The sequence below is a fragment of the Leptosomus discolor genome, chromosome Z (assembly GCF_034619465.1).
Source record: "Leptosomus discolor isolate bLepDis1 chromosome Z, bLepDis1.hap2, whole genome shotgun sequence".
Classification (NCBI taxonomy): domain Eukaryota; kingdom Metazoa; phylum Chordata; class Aves; order Leptosomiformes; family Leptosomidae; genus Leptosomus; species Leptosomus discolor.
The window spans coordinates 50,517,926-50,537,884 of record NC_141419.1 but is presented as its reverse complement, the minus strand read 5'-3'; the positions used below and the strand labels follow the sequence as shown (position 1 = coordinate 50,537,884).

The 19,959-nt window shown below is 40.3% G+C and overlaps 1 protein-coding gene across 1 annotated transcript in view; it reads right to left on the bottom strand.

Moving 5' to 3' along the window:
• GAK (cyclin G associated kinase) overlaps positions 1-19,959 on the bottom strand; it is a 66,843-nt gene that overhangs the window by 34,777 nt on the left and 12,107 nt on the right. Inside the window, exons 5-11 of the mRNA XM_086479059.1 lie at positions 19,484-19,626; positions 16,179-16,304; positions 14,934-15,023; positions 9,311-9,446; positions 8,585-8,697; positions 7,902-8,013; positions 5,555-5,678 (exon numbers count right to left, since the gene is read on the bottom strand). Of these exons, the coding sequence (XP_086335185.1) occupies positions 5,555-5,678; positions 7,902-8,013; positions 8,585-8,697; positions 9,311-9,446; positions 14,934-15,023; positions 16,179-16,304; positions 19,484-19,626 (844 nt within the window). The remainder of the gene's footprint in view (positions 1-5,554; positions 5,679-7,901; positions 8,014-8,584; positions 8,698-9,310; positions 9,447-14,933; positions 15,024-16,178; positions 16,305-19,483; positions 19,627-19,959) is intronic.

Here is a 19,959-nt window from a genome sequence, read left to right as displayed (position 1 = left end):
AACAGCTGAAGATGGGAAAGAATAAAGAATGACAGACTAACCAGCACAGCTACAGTGCGAGCACACAAACCATTATCTTCAGTTAAACAACACTCTAACACAAAGCAATCTTCCTCCAGACATCTCTACACTCGTAAGATTAGAAAAACATCTGTCCATTAGCTAAACACCACCATTTCTGCAGTTCACTTTTTAAAAGCCAGGAAGAAATGCAGCACTGAAATTCACATCAATCTGTTCCCACTTGGTTTTGCTTCATGAAACTGAATGAATCATTCAACTACCTAGTGCAACTAAGATCCATGAAATAGAACATTAATGCAGCATCAAACCAGAAACAAGTTTACCTTAGAAGCAAAGAAAGCTAGCAATAAAAGGCAGCTAATTGTTCCCTAGATTTCTAGATCGTAATCTCTTCAGTGAAAGAGACTGTTCTGACAAAGGAAAACAAGACTGATCTTAAATTTTGCATGCTGCTTTCGATACCAGGGAAGACCAGATACTTAAACCATTTAGATATGTTTTTTGGCAGGGCATCTGCAACCTATGTGGATGCAGACTTAAGCATAAAAGCTGGTCAAGGGCACAACAGCAGCACAAGTAAGAGATGGACCAGCTGAACAGAGGTATGTTGAGGCCATACGGCTGCAGACTGAGTTATCAGGCACGCACAGGTACATCTGCTGGAACGAAGTCCCCTTCCATGCAGATGCTACTCCCTCATACCAGGCCCCTTCACAGAGCAGTGCGTATCTGCTCAAAGTGTATATACACCCTAGAATGTTCTTTCAGGTCAGTGTATATCAATAGAGGGCTGAACCTCTGCTGCTCTGTGTCCTCTCTCACGTAGCTACAATCTGTTTCTGCCTGACCTGCAGAATCTGCAAGTGAGGTGGCTAGACTTTATCACTTATTAGAATAAATAAGAGACCAAAATTTGAATTAAGATAAAGGCAGCTGTGGGACAGAAGAAAAAAATTAACTTTTTTGTAGCAACTACAAACCACTAACTCTTCCACTGTAGTTTGGACTCAGTGAGAAAGAGGTCTGCCTGCAGATAGAAGAAATAACTCCACAATTCAGAAAAGCAATTATAAGCAGAAAAGAGACAGCCTACCTAATGAGATGACAGACTCCAACACGAGGAGTGCTTAAGTGTGGTGAGGAAAATACACGACAAGGAAGAGACATTTTAGTGTGTCCACAATGTCTGCATCTCATGCTGGGTGAAGGGTTTTGGAAAGGCAATCAAGGATGCAACAGTAGAAGAGGTATTCTCACATGCCTAACAGTATCAGCTGTAGCCACAACACAAGTTTGTAAAGGTAGAGAATGACCATGACAAATAGATATGTCCTACAGTAGATGCAAACAAAGAATTAATACTTCAATTTGGTTAAATCATAAATAGTTTAAGAATGCACAAGCCCAGTGGTGGGTCTCTCACCAGCATAGTGAATGTTAAATGCTAAAAATATTAAATGCTAAAGAACCTGAGACTACCTTAGGTCCTGCATAACATTAAGTACTGCTCAGGTCAATCCATGTTTTGTCATTTCAGAGAACTGTTGAATACAGTTAAGATTCAAAATACATGACAGACTTTATGAAAGGAATGAAAAGAACAGAACTAAGGGCCACTAAAGAATACTGGCAAATTACAATTCGAAAGAGTTTCTCTTTCAGTATTGAATATATTAACTGGAAAATAAGTATTGAAGTAACTAGTTCTCATTAGCATAATTATATACTTGGTGCATTCCCTCCTTTTCTTTCACTTCCCAACCCAATGACCAAATTCACTTAGAAAACACAAGAAAACAAAAAGACAGTTGTATGAAGACAGAGGATCCTCCACAAAACCAAGACTTGTTTATGTCAGTGCAGAGTTTAAATGAAAATCTGATAGTCTCACATGCTCTGTCAGAGGTGATGTGCACAAGTCACCTAAACATAAACCCTTACTCAATCAGCTGAGTCCAAAACATCCGTGAGGGACTGATCTCCTCATGATTAATCTGAGGACTTAACATACAGTGGCAATTCCCTGTCAATCCATCATGGCCCATGGAAGCACAGTAGCTGGAGGAGAGCTGTAGCTCGTTGATCTAATTTGGATATTACAATACTCCCACCCATTAAGAGCTACAAGCCAAAACCAGGTCAAATGATTACATTCACAAGCTACTCAATTCTAGTAAATATCCTTATGTGACTTTCTGTAATTAAGACAAATAAGATGTAAAAGTAGTGAGCTTTTCTTTGACTAATATTAATAAGTTTCACAAGACATGCACTAAAATGTTTCCAACAGCACTTGCATTCCTGCAGGGGTTCAAACACTAGCACAAACTAGACAGCCATGCCAGGTCAGGTTTGAAGCAGTTTAGGGGATTTCAGAAGTTCCTTATATCCCACACAAATTTAAGGCACAAAAGATCCTGCCACAAGGGTCTGTGCAGGACTCAGTCTCAAGTTCCATCTCAATCACACTTTCCAATTTTTGTCAAAAAAGGGATTCTAACTAAAGTGCCAAGTATGCAGTTCAGCCACATAACACTAACTAGCAATTCAGAAGTAGCACGGTAACTTAAGAATTAGATGCAAGACTTATTTTGGGCAGTCACCATAATCTAAAACAATTGTAGAGAAAAGCATGTGAAATGAACAGCACCTTTTCAGACAGCAAGTACTTACTGTCCTGTAATTCAGAAGCTGCCAGATGAGCTCTGAAGATGCGGTTGGATGTACAGATACTGTTTTACTCCTTGCACACTACACTTACTATGGAAACAAAGGAAATCACACCAAGCAAAAAAGCCACAGTCACCTATTAAGTAAGAGAAATAAAAGTAAGGTGCAGGCACAGCATAAGCTATTTCATATTAAAAAGTCAATTTTAGACAGTCCCAATCCACCACTATAAAAGGTGAAAACGGCACAAGATGAAAATGGCACAAGATGAAATACAAAAAAGTAATTAAAACTTCCAGTGGCCTTTAAGCAAGAAACCGCTTGCAAAAGGAGGAAGAGGAAACTTTTTCAAACACAATTGATGGAGGCACAACAATCCAGAAAGTCATGTGGAGGCGGCGGGTCAACCTGCTAGAGAACAGCGCTGCAGAGAAGGACCTGGGAGTTCTGGTGGACAGCAAGTTGACCATGAGCCAGCAATGTGCCCCCAGGGCCAAGAAGGCCAATGTTATCCTGGGGTGCACTAAAAAGAGTGTGGCCAGCAGGTCAAGGGAGGTTATTCTCCCGCTCTACTCTGCCCTGGTCAGGCCACATCTGAGTACTGTGTCCAGTTCTGCGCCCCCCAGTTCAAGAGGGACAGGGAACTACTGGAGAGAGTCCAGCAGAGGGCTATTAAGATGATGAGGGGGCTGAAGCATCTCTGCTATGAGGAAAGGCTGAAAGGCCTGGGGCTCTTTAGCCTGGAGAAGAGGAGACTGAGAGGGGACTTGTCAACACTTATAAATATCTAAAGGGTGGGTGTCAAGAAGATGGGGCCAGGCTCTTTTCAGTGGTGCCCAGTGACAGGACAAGGGGCAACAGGCACAAACTGGAGCACAGGAAGTTCCGCCTCAACATGAGGAAAAACTTCTCTACTTTAAGGGCGGCAGAGCACTGGAACAGGCTGCCCAGGGAGGTTGTGGAGTCTCCTTCTCTGGAGATATTCAAAACCCATCTGGATGCAGTCCTGTGCAACCTGCTCCAAGCAAATCTGCTTTAGCAGGGGGGTTGGACTAGATGATATCCAGAGGTCCCTTCCAATCCCTACCATTCTGTGATTCTGAGAGACAAGAGCACAAGGAAGTGAACTGCAGGAGTACTTCAGAAGCATGTACTGTACAATCAAAATACAGCATCAGAGCAAGATCTAATACAGGAACAAAGGCATGGGAAAGTAGCACTTATAACTTTGTCAAGGTACAGAAGAATTTGTTAGGTGTCACAAAGGAAGAAAAGTAATTTCTCCACTGCAAGACTTAAATCTAAGCAAAACTGGCAGAATTTAAGACAAGGAATTAAGTACCTTCGAGTTTACAAATAGTAGAGCTTTCAGAGGCAAGGTATCTGAAGAGTATTTCCATGTTTTACCACACACACAATTTCATTTAACAAGACACCACAAAAGGAACAGAAGTACGACTGAAAAGGAGGGGGAGGAAGATCAGTTCCACAGAAGTTAGCAGGTACAAGGAGATAAGGAACAGAAGCCTGCAAGACAGCACATGCCAAAGAAATAAAATGGAGAGGGGTTTCTTAAAAGTTGTAGCCCATCATGTTACCTCATACATGGAATTCCTGCAGTTCTGCTAAGCTGCTAACAAATCACCATTTTTCATCATGACACAGTTCATTTCCCTTGTACACCTCCCTGTCTTCCTCTTGAGTCCATGTGGTTTCCTAAAGGTGAGCAGTTTGATGCTACTGTGCCAATTGCCTGTTGAAAGCTTAAGGACAAAGCTGCATAGCTGCAGACTTTTAAAAAATAGAAGACCTGGCCTAAGCCACACACACAAAGTTTAAAAGACTAAGTGTAAGAGCAAACAGCTAAAAATGCAATTGAAGTGGCAACAGAGGTGCAAGATCCACATATCTAACTCATCCAAGCATTACAAACATTTCAGAACAGCACTATGCACAAATTACACCCAGTGACAGAAAGACATGTTGCAAGCAATGGACTTCACAAGCCATAGCACAGTATCCCAATTAAAGTGCCACAGACCCTACAGTGAAGGAGAAGATTCAATATTCCTTAGGAGGTTCAGTCATGGTATTCAGTAGTGACTTACCTGCTTTTCCTAGAATTAAGAAAAAAAACTTTTACACTGCATAAAATTTTGAGTTAAAAATGTATGAATCATACAGATTGATTAACATTGACCACACAGAGGTACTAGAAACATTTGGTATGGGACTGCAAACCCGATTAGAAAAAAAATAATCACACACTAAGTATCTGAGACACATACATCAAAACAGGAGAGTATTCTTCCATGTAATGCAGGGCAAAGGAGCCAAACAGTGCACAGCCTCTCACTTTGCCTTGAGGGCACAGGATTCCACCTGAAAACTAAACTGTACAGAAGAGCTCATACACTATTTCCCTGCAGTTTTTCTTCTCACTTCCATTCCCTTATTGATACGTTTCACCACTCCATCCATTTTCCTTCCTCTGCTATTCACAGAGGCCCTATCTACTATTTCTATCCATTCATTCTGAACCATGATAGCCCTACTGCATACCTCTCTGCCCTGCTTCAGCCCCCACCTGCTCATCTCTCCCAAGCTTTCATATCTAAATTACCACAGGGAAAGTAGTACTTCTGGACAGGCTTTCGCCCCCAGCATTCTCATTTCTCATACATGATTGCTAAAGTAACTTTTGTATCATTCATAAAAATCTCAGGGCTAGCCACCAGCTATGAGAGCTCATACTTGGAAAAATATGCTGAATTTTATAATTTCTGGAGCAAGCTCCTGACTCTTTATTTAGAACTCTTACCAGCACACTTTTAAATTTTTATTGTTGTTTTTTACTCACTTGGCCACAGACTGGATAACTTTAGAAGATGTATCCTTAATATTAGTGAAAAATCGCTCTGTTCCACCCCTCAGAATATCAAAGAACCCTCCATAAGTCTGGTCACATTCGGCAACGGTCAGGCCTAGAGTAGTCGAATAAAAATAATTGTACTTTAAGTCACATCCTGGCATGGGTTCCATACTAAAGCAAGCTGCCTACAAAGCTGGAAGTGAATGCATATACAGGCTACGTCTTGCTGTAAAGCTCACAGTTCTAAAGTTCTCCTCAACTATAACTTATGCAAAAAATAGTACTTCCTGTGGTCAGGACGTACTAGCAAACGACTTAACACATTGTTTAGTTGACAGTTTGCATTTAAAAGAAAACAAAGTAAAAAACTTCTGAAAGTAAAGCATTTATTTCATATTGCCAGTGCAGCAAAATACTGTCTTTTTTTAGTATCAGTGTCTTAAAGTGTAGCTTATTGTTAGCAAATCTGCTTAAGCACCCCGGTAGAGACATTTTAATGGAGGGCTTCCAAAGCATCTGGCATAATTAAGTTACTTCTTAAGCACAACATCCCAGCTAGCACAGCATCGCAGAACAATATCCCTATTAATATGATTGTATACAATAAACAGAACTCATTCTTGCACGAAACAGATGGCCAGACAGGCTTTTAATCGTAATCCTATTAGGAAGCTGGAGTCTTCCAGAGAAACTGATACACAGATAACATTACTGCAATAAATATTATCCAATTTTAAAAGTTTCCCTGGAATATTAATATCCTTTGTTTCATTAGCAATTCAGCATAAGTAATATCAAGCAAGAAATACCAAGCTGGAAGGGAAATTGAAAACAGTATGAAATACTCCCTTGATACCTTCTACATCAATTGAAATGTTCCATATTCACATATGATGTACATGATGGGTGCAGAAATTGCTTTTTAATAATAAATTAGATGCAAATAAGCCTATCAAGCTTCTTATTTTCTTTACTATATAGACTGCAAGTACTTCCAACTGAATGAACTCTAGAATATCTATTTTTACTGACATGGACATGTCAGCTTTTAATTGTGTCACTTTGGAGACGTGTTTTGGTTGATTCAGTTTAGTACTGCTAGTCCAACTACTGTTTTTCCTCAGATGGAGCCACAACTCCTTCTCACCACTGAAGTCCTGTGGTGCAGCCATGTCCTGAAGTCCTCCCTGTACAATCCTCTCAGAATTAGGTATAGCTGGTACTGTCTTCTTGAGCCCATCTAATTCTGAAAGTACTGACAGGATTGCCAATAAAATGAGTTCTGGCTGATGCTTTTTCCCTTTGAGGCTGCCAGACATGAGTCTTCTGGAAGTGATAAAACTTCAAGCCTTAGACTATGATCACTCTGTCATATGCACTTCAAACTATCACATAGGGTCAAAAGTCTTTTTGAGGGGGAGGCAGGAGGAAGGAAAGTTTGACTCCAAATGCTTATGGAAGTATTTCTTCCTCATACAGGCTTTTTGCAGGCTGAAATAAATATGTCAGGTCAGTGACTCCCTAGCATTAACTAACTACTGTGGTCCATAGTCAAAATCCCTGCAATTGTTTCTGTGTTTCTTTATTGGACTACCTCAATTGTTAGACACCAAGCCCTTTTAGCATAAAGTTATACCAAAAGCCACACAATGACTGCTGTCTTTTTAAGTTGTTACATATTTGATGTTAAGTAGTTCTTCTTGGAAAGCAAAGACAACTGCCACTTTCTTTCACGAAAGATCCAGTATTGTGCACAAACTCAGGATATGTACTGATTTCAATAACTTCTGCCACAAAGTAACAAGGTTTCAGTTAAAATACAGCACTTCTGAGAATATTTTTACCAGTCCAAATTTGAAGTCCTCTTAAATTCTGCTCTTTACACAAGACACTTTCAAATATTGTTGCCTCATTGAATCAGAAAGCTTGTTTTAAAATAAGTCATTTTTATCCATTTGTCATAACCCAAAGACTACTTTCCCTACAGCTCTTGTTCTTAAGAACATTATTGATGACTGTATTCACCACCTTCATCAAGTTTTAGTTCACTTATTTCAACTTTCCTGCCTCTACAGGTCAACAAAGCATGTTAGATTCAATTATTTTACATAGGAAATTGAATTTTATCTTGCCCAGCAATGAACTAAGAAATTCACATTTGCACGTATCAACATACAACCAAACCCTGCCAAAAATAAAACAAGATTAGAATCAGTGACATAATTGCAAAATCGCTAGTAGTTGTGCAAAACATCTAAAACCCCCAAATGATTTTTTTCATATAGAAGATATGCAATTGGTTTTACACTAAGATAACATCTCTTTCTGCACTTACCTGCATTGTACATATTGTTGAGCTGTCCTGCAGGCTTAGAGCTCTGTGAAACGGAGGTGACTGATGTCCAAGGCTGAGCATTGTTTCCATAGCCTCCATTTTGTTCCAGGAGCTGAAGAGATCAATACTCACTATGAGTATTTTCTTGCCAATTTAGCCCATTTGTTATGCTTTGTAAATGACTTTCACTTGGTGAGAGCAAGCAAGCTGAACCTCAGGAGAAAGCCAAGTTGTTAAGATACACTAATTGATTCACTTGCAGTATTGCGCAAATTAAGCACCAACCAGATGACACTTAAGCGGGTTTCAAGTTAGTGTAGTCAGAGCCTTCGTACACCAGATTTTTTTCTATGCAAGGTAATTATGATTAAATGCAGCATGTCAAATAGAGCACTTGTGGACTAAAGAATGACCCAAGATCATGCAAGGTTTTTCAGCAAGCAGTAAGAACTACAAGTAGTTTCCTTCAATGTCATGCAAGCTCTGCGCTTTAAAAGGCATATTTTCAAAGATCCTACAAATGATTCAGATCAATTGATTTCCAAAACAAGTTAGTGTGAAATTTTCACAAGACTAAGGAACAGGGGACCTGCTCTGACATCTGTTACTAAACTCACACTCACTGGATAACAAGGGAGAGAAAGGAGACCTAATCAATAATACTCCTTATGACACATCTTTACCTCTGTGATGGGGGATTTAGGATTCACATTCCTAGCTGCTGCAATCTCCTGCAGTTGATTCACAAGTTCAGTGATCGTCAATCTCTCCTCTGGATTCACCTTCAAAGTGGAACCTAAAAAACAGAGATTCAGAGAATGTAACAGGCATCCTTCAGAGCTTTTTTCTCAGCATATATTATTAATTTCTTCAGTGCACTTCAGCACAATAACCAATCAAACATGTGAACAGAGTGGAGCAACTGCTAAATCCAAATAACATTGGCAAAACAGGCATCCACGAAAAAACACCCATTTAGGTTAAGAATATTTCAAAGAATATCTTTCAGGATCAGTTAATTAATAACCTCAGAAGTAACTTTATATTTAATACTGTTGGAGTTGGAGACATATTTCTGGCACTGTAATTAACGTTTTCAGTAATCTATTTGAAATTTAAAGAAAATATAATTTCTAAAGCAAATTCAAAGTAACCAAATGAAAACACTAGTTGTTCCTATGGACTAATTCAGATCCGAAGACAGACAACACCAGCAAAGAAACAAAAGTTTCATTTAAAATTTCCAAGTCTTTTGACAACGGATTAAAACTTTTTAAAAACCCAAGAAGTTGTTGCAAGTAACCTTTTCCACCATCACATGCCAATAACATGCCATATCAGTAAGACAACACTGTCAATAATAAGATGTTTCCATAGAGACACCAAATTAAATAACATTGTAAACTTACGAATGAGATCATGAAACACAGAATAGCGGGTGTCATTTTGTGGGATGACATATTTCCCATTGACTATGCGAAGTTTAGCTCCATCTTCAAAAGGATGTTGCCTAAAGCACAGCAAGTACAGGATACAGCCCAGAGCCTACACACAAAAAAAAAGGCAGAAATATTTCATAGATTCATAGAATCATTTTGGCTGGACAAAACCCCTAAGATCATCAAGTCCAACCATTAACCCAACACTACAAAGTCCACCACTAAAAACCACTAAGCACCAGATCTACACGTCTTTTAAATACCTCTAGGGATGGCAACGCAACCACTTCCCCAGGCAGCCTGTTCCAACGCTTGACAACCGTCTGGCTGAAGAAATTTTTCCTAATATCCAAACTAAACCTCCCCTGGCACAATTTGAGGCCATTTCCTCTCATCCTATCACTCGTTACTTGGGAGAAGAGAACAACCCCCACCTCACTACAACCTCCTTTCAGGTAGCTGTAGAGAGCAAAAAAGGTCCCCCCTCAGCCTCTTTCTCCAGACTAAACAACCCCAGTTCCCTCAGCCGCTCCTCACAGGACTTATTCTCTAGACCCTTCACCAGTTTCACTGCCCTCTGAACATGCTCCAGCACCTCAATGTCTTTCTTGTAGTGAGGGGCCTAAAGCTGAACACAGTATTCAAGGTGTGCCCTCACCAGTGCTGAGTACAGGGGCACGATCACTTCCCTACTCCTGCTGGCCACACTATTTCTGATACAGGCCAGGATGCTGTTGGCCTTCTTGGCCACCTGGGCACACTGCTGGCTCATGTTCAGCCAGCTGTCGACCAGTACCCTCAGATCTTTTTCCATCTGGCAGCTTTACAGCCACTCATCCCCAAGCCTGTAGTGCTGCATGGGGTGCTTGTGACCAACATGCAGGACCCAGCACTGGGCCTTGTTAAACCTCATCAATTGGCCTCAGCCCATTGATCCAGCCTGTCCAGATCCCTCTGCACAATCTTCCTACCCTCAGGCAGATCAACGCTCCCACTCAATTTTGTGTCATCTGCAAACTTGCTAAGGGAGCACTCAATCCCCTCATCCAGATCATTGATAAAGACATTAAAGAGAACTTGCCCCAGTACTGAGCCCTGGGGAACACCACTTCTGATCAGCTGCCAACTGGACTGAACTCCATCCACAACTCTTTGGGCTCAGCCATCCAGACAATTTTTTACCCAGTGAACTGTACACAGATGTCATGGTGGTGTCACATCAGCTAAAACACTGGCAGTGGCAGGTGGCAAAGCTGCCAGCCCATGTTGGGTTAAAAAGGGCTGTGCCAGCCCAGACTGGCAGACGAGCAGCCAGGTGAGCACAGGCAGGGAGGGGAGGGCACAGAGGCAGGGGCTGCCTGTGGTGATGAAGGGTGGCTGCTTTGTACTACAGTTGGACATCTGAACTGGGAAACAACCAGACCACAGCACAATCCTGTCCTCTTCCTTCTCTGCCACTGAGCTGGAAAGTTGCCAACAGTCTACAGGGCAGATAAGGTAACACCAACCTTCACCCCATGGTAGTCTTACACAGAGCTAGAAGTTCCACAAGCCATGGGCAAGGGGAACTCTGTGCCCTTTTTCACTTGGTACCCTGGGGTTGGGCTCCTGGCACCAGCCCCAGTGACGCAGTACTGGCCACATCAGTTGCCAGCACTTTTGGCCCACAATGGGTGGCCTCCTAGACATTAGGGAAGCATGGAATGAACCACCTAGGTGTGAGGCTGGGAAAGCCCCAGGTAGGGAGGCAGGGGCTGCCCATGGCAACCTGGGTGCTGCTTCAGTTCTCCTGTCTTTGACAGGTGCAGCTCCAGACAGGGACTTGAACAGGTCATGGCACACCTCTGCCTTCTTCCTCCTCAGCAAAGGAGTGTTGTGACTTTATACAAGAGCATTGACCCAAGAATAAAGAAACACATTACCCTGTACCTCTACACCTTATCTCATATTCTGTGATGGTCCTACAGGAAGCAGGAAGATTCCCTCAGCTGTAGACAGAAGGAGCTCTGCAGCACCTACCTTCTTTGTGTGAAGCTTATCACAGAACGAAAAAAGTTTATGAACACAAATTTTCTGATTCATAAAGACATTGGCTAGTTGTTCTTGTTTGTGCTATCTTTAATTCAGGCAATGATATTTAAAGCAGAATTTTAGACTATGAAATCAATTAAGCTTCCTAACACTGCCTGCAAATTGCATGTTTCAATCATCAACTGCTGATTCATGCAACTATATATATTCCCATTGCTTTAGGGATCAGCTTCACACCCCTATAAAAATAATTAGCCTTGATGTTTCTCTGAAGACAGAACACTTAGTGAAACATTCATTTAGCATGTCAATTAGAAAGCTCCAAGCAGCAATACTACTACTAAATAGGTTTGGGGGTCTTTTTCCCTTTCACGGAAGTTTTCAGGTTCAGGGATTCTCCTATTCCAGTCTTTTCAAGAATCACAGAACCATATAATAGTTTGGGTTGGGAGCGACTTTAAAGATCACCTAGTTCCAATGCCCCTGCCATGGGTAGGGTCACTTTCCACTAGACCAGGTTGCTCAAAGCCTCATCCAACCTGGCCTTGAACACTGCCAGGGAGGGTGCAGCCACGACTTCTCTGGGCAACCTGTTCCAGTGCCTCACCACCCTCACAGTAAAGAAGTTCTTCCTAATATCAACCTAAATCTAACCTCTTTCAGTTTGAAACTGTTACCCTTTGTCCTATCACTCCCTTATAAAGAGTGCCTCCCTACATTTCCTGTAGGCCCCCTTCAAGTAGTGGAAGGCCACTATAAGGTCTCCCCTGAGTTTTCTCCAGGCTGAACAACCCCAGCTCTCTCAGCCTGTCCTCACAGGGGAGGTGCTCTAGGCCCCTGATCATTTTTGTGACACTCCTCTGGACCCACTCAAGCAGGTCCATGTCTGTCTTGTGATGGGGGCCCCAGAGCTGGACACAGCACTCCAGGTGGGGTCTCACCAGCATGGAGTGGAGGGACAGAATCACCTCCCTCAACCTGCTGGCCACACTTCTTTTGATGCGGCCCAGGATGTGATTGGTTTTCTGGGCTGCGAGCACACATTGCTGGCTCATACTCAGTTTTTCATATACCAGCACCCCAAGTCCTTCTCTGCAGGGCTGCCCTCAATCCACTCAGTGCCCAGCCTGGACCTGTACTTGGGGTTGCCCTGACCCAGATGCAGGACCTCGCATTTGGCCTTGCTGAACTTCAGGAGGTTTGCACAGGCCCATCTCTTCACCCTGTCAAGATCCCTCTATGTGACATCCATTCCCTCCAGAGTATTGACCACATCACACAGCTTGGTGTCATCAGCACACTTGCTGAGGGTGCACTCAATGCTACTGTCAATCACTACAACAAATCCATTTTATTAATTTCACAGTATACAACAGTGAGTAGTCTTGCAATACTGAACATGTTCAAGAACAGGATTTTTCTTACAAAAAGGCTCAGAAGTTTTATTTCATGTCTTCACCCTGTGCTTCAAGAAGACTCATTTTATTTGTGGTGACAGAATTTAGTCTTTTGTATTTCTAACTCAGATACATTCTGTTATGCAACGCACCAGCTAGGTAAGCATTTAAGTGTTAATCAGTTTGTTTAAATGACACTAGGGGGACACACCACCATCTCTAAAATGCTTGTTTTGATAAAGATTTGAAGAAAATAAGCCTGAAATTATGGATCCTTTATTTCCTACAATCAGAAGGCTATTTAATTCTTGTAACAAAATTTAAGATCATTTTCAGACAGGCTCATTCAAGCCTCAAAAAAAAAAAAAATAAAAAAAAATCACAAAACCAGGACTACAACATCCTGGGAACTTTCAAGTTCCTTGGTGTGCCCAAACTTGAGACCTGTGCAATCTGATAAGGAAACAACCACCAAAGCCAGAAGTCAGTTTTGAATTTTAATGTGTGAATAGTCCAGGTGCAACAGATTAGTTAGGATAATGTCATCTGTTACTTAAGTAAATGTAAGTTGATACGTATATACATGTAAGTTAACATATGAAATATAGGAGCAGAGTTACACTATTGTAATAGGACCATGTTCTATCTGGCCTATAGAAGTTTGATAATAAAGCATCCAGTAGCTCCAAGAATTCCAGTGGAATTCAGTTCAATTTCAGTTTAGGAAATCACATTAATTTCAAAAAACTGCAATTAAAAGTATTTGGGTTCAGTGTTAATTTTCCGAAGATCTCTAGACATAGGTCGGAAATGTACAGAAAGAGTGGTCCAAGCCTAAGAACCTCTGATCTTACAATCAATATCTAATCACATTCCCAGCATAGAACCTATGCAGTTGATAACTAATGCTTCATCTATGCTGTTGTTCTAAGAAAGACATTTCTAACTCCTTCGTGCTTTTAAGCTCACACAGTGACAAGAACATAGACTCAACCACGAGTGTTACCCACCCTACCTGCTTTCTTCAGAAAACTGTTTTGTTTATCCTAACCACAAACTACAAGACCAGTTATGCTTCCCGAGACAGTGTCATATTCTATTGCCAAATACTTTGCATGTTTTCACTGAATCCAGAGCCTAAAGGAAAAAACACAGAACATGTTCTAACGAAGGCATGGTAAATGGAACAGATCTTCCAAAGACACACCAGGAGACAATAACCATGTTAATACTAAGCAAAAACTGAATTGCAACTGCCCTTTTGAGTTAAGCTTTTGTTAGACGCACTTCTATCTTTGTGTCTAACAGGATGTAATCTTGGCTCAGACTGCCAGTATTTAACACATGTGAAGTGACAGAATGGTCAGAAATAAGTATTTTTCTTGGTGTTTCTTCCCATGCCAGAATAAAGTTGCCAACAGTTGCAGAAGCTGAGTAAGAGTTTCTGCAATACCTTGCAACTAATTTAAGAAATTGAATGAAGTCCTGAGATTCCAAATAAAAACTTCTAAAGTACCAGTATTACATTTTGTCTATTTGTCTTCTGACACACTGCCAATACAGATAACAGCTGAACAGCTTGACACCTGCCTCTGTAATAAACATCCAATAAACTGAGCCCCTAAGCACAGAGTCACTGGGCAGTACCCCAGTACTACTACAGTATTACACAACTGAAAATTTAATGTTTACCTTTAATTCTGGCTACAGATTTTTTTGTGAATGTTAACAACTTATCATTCTCTCTATACAAAGCATGAATAATGTCTGTATAGTTCTCATCTTTGCTGACAGATCCAGATGCAATACCTCAACATAACTATTTTGAACTCAGCAATAGACTGTCCCACGATTACACTCACGGCAAAGCATGAAAGGCAAGAATTTGAATTTAAGGACTGTAAGTATTCTGGCTCTACAGTGGCAAGCTCCAACTAGGCAACAGTCCTGAATGTCAAAGAGGTTCAACATTGCCTCTCACAGTGGAAGTGAAGCTAGATCTGGGAGAAAATCTTGAATACTACATCTGATTCTTTTAATATTTAGATACGCAGTTCATACAACTCAAGTTTATTTTGACATTCTGGTGCTTTCATTTATTTTGCTGCAAAACCAGTTCACTATGACATGAGCAGCTATGATACAGCAAGAGAAAAGTTTCTTACCCAAATGTCCTGTTTTTCACCAATTGGAAAATTGGAATACAAGTCTATCATTTCTGGTGTCCTGTACATTGGCGTTGTATTCCTTGTGATCTGCAGAAGACAATTTCTTGAAACAGAAACTTGAATAAGCAGTTCTAACGGCATTCAACCAAGGAAACAGCTCTCCATGTAGAATGGATAGCATTCTCACTTCGGAAATTAATTTCAGAAACACTTGTCAAGGCAGAAGCCATCAATTGAATCCTGCAATAGTCACAACAGCTTTGATCTAAGGCCAGATACAGACAGTAGTATTCAAACAACACCAATATTCAAGAGTCCTTCCAAACTGCAAAGCATGTGAAATAAAATGACTGTTCTACATGAGGCAAAATGGGATATGGACACAAATACAGAAAACAACATAAACCAAGAAGTGAATTCATGTTCCAGCGTGTATTTCTCACTTCCTCACACTTAATGACAGTGCAGACACATCCAAAGAGTTAAGCTGTGTTCAGAAGGGCCCCTGAAGGGACCTTTTCCACTATCATTTTGCATAGACTACACAAGACAGTGGTACATCATCTTTTTCTTCTCCAGAAGCCAATTGATTGCTCTCCAAGGATGCTGGATTCCAAAAAAGGGAGAGTTTACAGAGACTCATGATATCAGAAGATGCACATATGAATTTTAAGTGTCACTGTATTTCTTCATACTTAAAAGTCTGAGTCCAGTTGATGTATTACATTAAATTTACCAATATTCCTCTCAACTCTAAACTAAGAGCAAATGCACAAACACAGTGTGCTTTACACTGTCACTGTAGTCCTAGAGGGACTGCAATACCACCTATTGAAATTCTGCTGAGCAGACTTGCCACTTCTTTATATAATATTTAACTGAGTAAAACAGATGAGAATGTGGGAATCACTTTGGCATAAACAATTTTTGACTTCCTGTTAAGAGTGCAATTAGAAGAAACTCTAGTAATCACTTCTGTTTCCACACTAGACTGCAGAATGGACACTGCTTGAGATGACGGAGTGTTTGGATATGCAGCTACAAAACACAAGCTACAATTGTAACTGTAGACAGTGTTTGAACTCTGGCAACATGAATACCTAACCAAAGCTTTACGAACAACACTAAAACTGAAACAATCTTCAGTTGTCTCAGAAGTCCCATGAATTAATATCAGATTAATAGTAACAGTTAAATGAATCCACTGTGATACTAAGATTAATCACATTAAAATAGTCTCACCTCTTCTTCAACCGCTGCTCTCTTTTGTGCAGACCAGTTATAGTCAGGATAGTAAGCTATAGTTGTAGCACTACCAAAGTCACAAAGTTTAATCGTCCCTTGGTTACCAATAAGCAAGTTTTCCACCTTTGAAAAGAGGCAAAATAATAAATTAAAGACGTCGTCTTTTCTGTACGCTAACACACATGCATTTAAACATCAACTCACTTGTGCTTATATATAAAAAACACTCACTTTAGCCCAGAACATTGTTTAGAGGAGCACAAAGATTTCAGACAGCACTGTAGGTGTATATGGTAGCAATACAGCCAATTTTTAAACGGAAGTACCAAAAACCAATATGAGCCAGAAACATTCAAGAGAGGAGGAATAAACCCCGACGGGGAGGGGGGGGGGGGGGATAAATTATTTTATTAGTGCTTAAGAGGAGGACAGTTTTTCAGACGACTACTTGCAAAAGCACTGCCTTGGAATCCAAATGTTTTCACGCATAAAACTGAACACTGTCAGCTTAATTGTAGTGGAGTGGAGGTTAGGACTGCTGTAGACACAAACCAGGAAGGTACCAGTAGAGAAGCAGGCTGCTGGGGGACACCCAGAAACTGGCAGCCGTGACCCTGTACAGAGACTGAAAACAGCTATTTGAGGACCATGTGCTGCCTGTCTAGTTCATCATTCACTCTCCCTTATTCTTCTTCTTCACAAAAACCAACTTTCCTGGATTGCCAAGTGAAATGGGGGGAAGGGTAAAACTAGATATCGGACAGAAGTATTGTGGGGTCATAACCAAAAAGGGTTGAAAAAGAAAATTTGTATCTCTGTATGAAGTCACAAAAAGGTGTAAAAGTTAAGAGGCAAATTACTAACATTACAACACTACACTTCAGATAACTAGGTTTGTTTTCCCTTTCCCTTTGAAACCACAACATCTCTGGACTTCCTTCTACAAAGCCTCAGTTTTCAGAACATCCTACTAGCCTCTCTTACACATGCTCCTTCCAACTTCTTCCACCATAAAATTAACTTTGACTATTCTGAAAGAAGACATAAGCTCCGTTAACAATGTGGTTAGAGTATTGACCTCAATAAGCAATCTGAATTCCCTTCTCTGTTGGATAACTTTGCTTATCTCCATGTATAGTAAAAGAAGGGTGGGCATTCAACATCAAATTAAATTTTAACACTAAAACGGTCACAGTAAGACCGGAGATCAAGCTTCTCTGTTTTTGTGCTTTGGTAAAGGTTGCTAATAATGTAAAACATTCTAGCTGATTATTCAGATTTTAAGAGGCTCTATGACCTGTTATGCAGACTAGCTGTGCACTGCATGGCAAATCCCGAAAACATCAAATTCAAACAATGAAAACATCAGAGAAGCACTGATATTTTAGAAGTCACCCTCTAACCAGCTTACATTTTTTACAACTCAACTAGATCTGTTCGTACAGCGCTGTACATACACATAAGTTAGAACTTCATCCAAAGAGGTCCAGGAACAAAGAATACAGTACACTGACAAGCAAGAGAAGGAAACCACAGGACAGAAAGCCACTACTATGAAGGTGAACTTGTTTTTAAGCTGCACTGTAGAAGTTCATGAATCCTTCCACTTTTAGCCAAAGTAACTGAGAAAAACCTGTTAGGACTCCACTCTACTACACCCCTCCCTAAAAGCTACACTAGCATCTTAGGTCTCATTTGAGGTTGGCTCACAACTTTGACACACAGGTTTTTTTATGCTGCTGTTCAGCCTTCTGGAAAGGTTAGCACAGTTAGATGATCCCTATTTGGCTCCTGATTGCAGTAATGTCTCTGCCTATTGCAGCACAATTATAATTTAATCTTGCTTTGCAGCCCCTGTAACATGAAACCAACATGAAACCAAATTCTGCCTTTTTCCATATTTTCTCTCTGCTGGGAACTTACAGTATTTGACAAGAAAGAACAGATCTTTAATTACAGCATTAGCTCAACTTCTATGGAGCTGACTACATAAGAAATTGTATATTTATTTGTAAATAGATTTTTACTCCTTTTTCAGAGAAGATATGCATCTTTTCTGCAAGCTTTTCTAGGGGCTGGTGCACAGAAATTTCAGACGAATAAAAGATTTTAGTCTAGAAAGCAACACCAAGAAAGTTGTATCCCTGATGGGTCAAAATTTCTTTGACAGGACCTAGAAGCCTGCTCAATGGTACCTGGAGGCGGGGCAAGGAGTGGGGCATGCTCCATCATCAAAACTATTTTAATATTAAGGGGCTATACTAGTGCTTAGCATCAAAGTTTTCTACAACAGTGTTGAAAACACTTAGTACACATTCACTTTTGAAAAGTGATTTCATTTTCCTTTCCTCAAAGTAAATGAGTACATGCTCACTTGAGGAACAAGTTTTCTTTTTTTTTTTTTTTTTTTTTTACATGCAGCTGACATCACATCAAGTAGGAAACAGACATGTGTGAAATTCAGACACTGTTTCAAGGAACAAGAATCTTCTTTCTCTTGTTTTGTTTACATTCAAGAAGACTACCTCCTTCCACTAGATTAAAATGTATTTGTAGAACAGCAGAATTTCACTGATGATTAGTGCTTCTTCATCTAAGGTATAGCATACATGTAAAGGTGACCCTCTTCCTTCAAAATACAAAATTCAAACACAGATTAAGTCCTTCCAAATCTCTGAAGTTTCTAAGGGGACAACACTTTCTAAAGCATAACCCTTGGTATCTTGGTAAAAGCTAACAAAATTAAAAATTAAGAAACAAATCTATCATGAATTATGCCTACAAAATTTCACAATTCAAGTTAAAAATAAGCCCTAAAATGCGATGCAAGTCGTTAGTTCTAAAACTAACAGCTTACTAATCATTATCAAAGGCTATATTATGTCTCACAGAGAATCCAACATTACCTTCTCTTCTCTGTCAAATTTACCTTTTCTATTTAAGAAAACCTGCTCGCCCCAAAACAGCAACTCACCAAGTTTTAACTAGTTATTTTATCAAAAGCAACCTACTTAAAGACTAACTTAATCAGCAAACCACGACATACTACTTTTCTGTCAGCTTGTTCAGATGGAGTACAAGTAGTACTAGCCACAAGAACAAGGAAAAGATCTTGATTGAAGAGATGCAAGTATTTCAGTGATGACCTTCACTGACATCCAGCAATCTTGGCAAGGCAATACATGTAAGCACTACGCTCAAGAGGGTTCACTGTATTTGATCAACAGTCTTAACACTGATCCAGCCCTACAGGCTCCTCTGCTGCTTAAAAATTCAGCCTGTATTTAAACATTGTAACACACCTTTAAATCTCTATGGATAATAGGAGGCTTCTGTTTATGCATATGCTGCACTGCTCTGCAGGTCTGATAAAAGATCTTCAAAACTGTGTCACAGGAGATAGGTCCTTTGGATTCTACTTTCTTTAAGAATTCCACTAGCTGTCCTGCAGGAAATCAAAGAAATTCTCATAAGTACACACAGAATACCACAAATTTTGAAAACTTGGCATAAATAGACAAACGCTTTTCTTGTCAAGGAAGATTTACTGTCTTAATTTGTAATATTAGATGGATATTCTGAAAATGGCAGATCCATATTGGCTGCAGTGCCAAAGGAAACGTTGCTCTGAAACTATTATTCCTCCTCTTCTTTCCTATGACTAGTGTCAAACACAAAGAACTTAACGATTATCCCATATTTAAGATGATGTTGAACTGTAGTCTCAAAGAACATGATCTTTATCCTATAAAAGACTAGGCTGAACTCCGGCTCCACC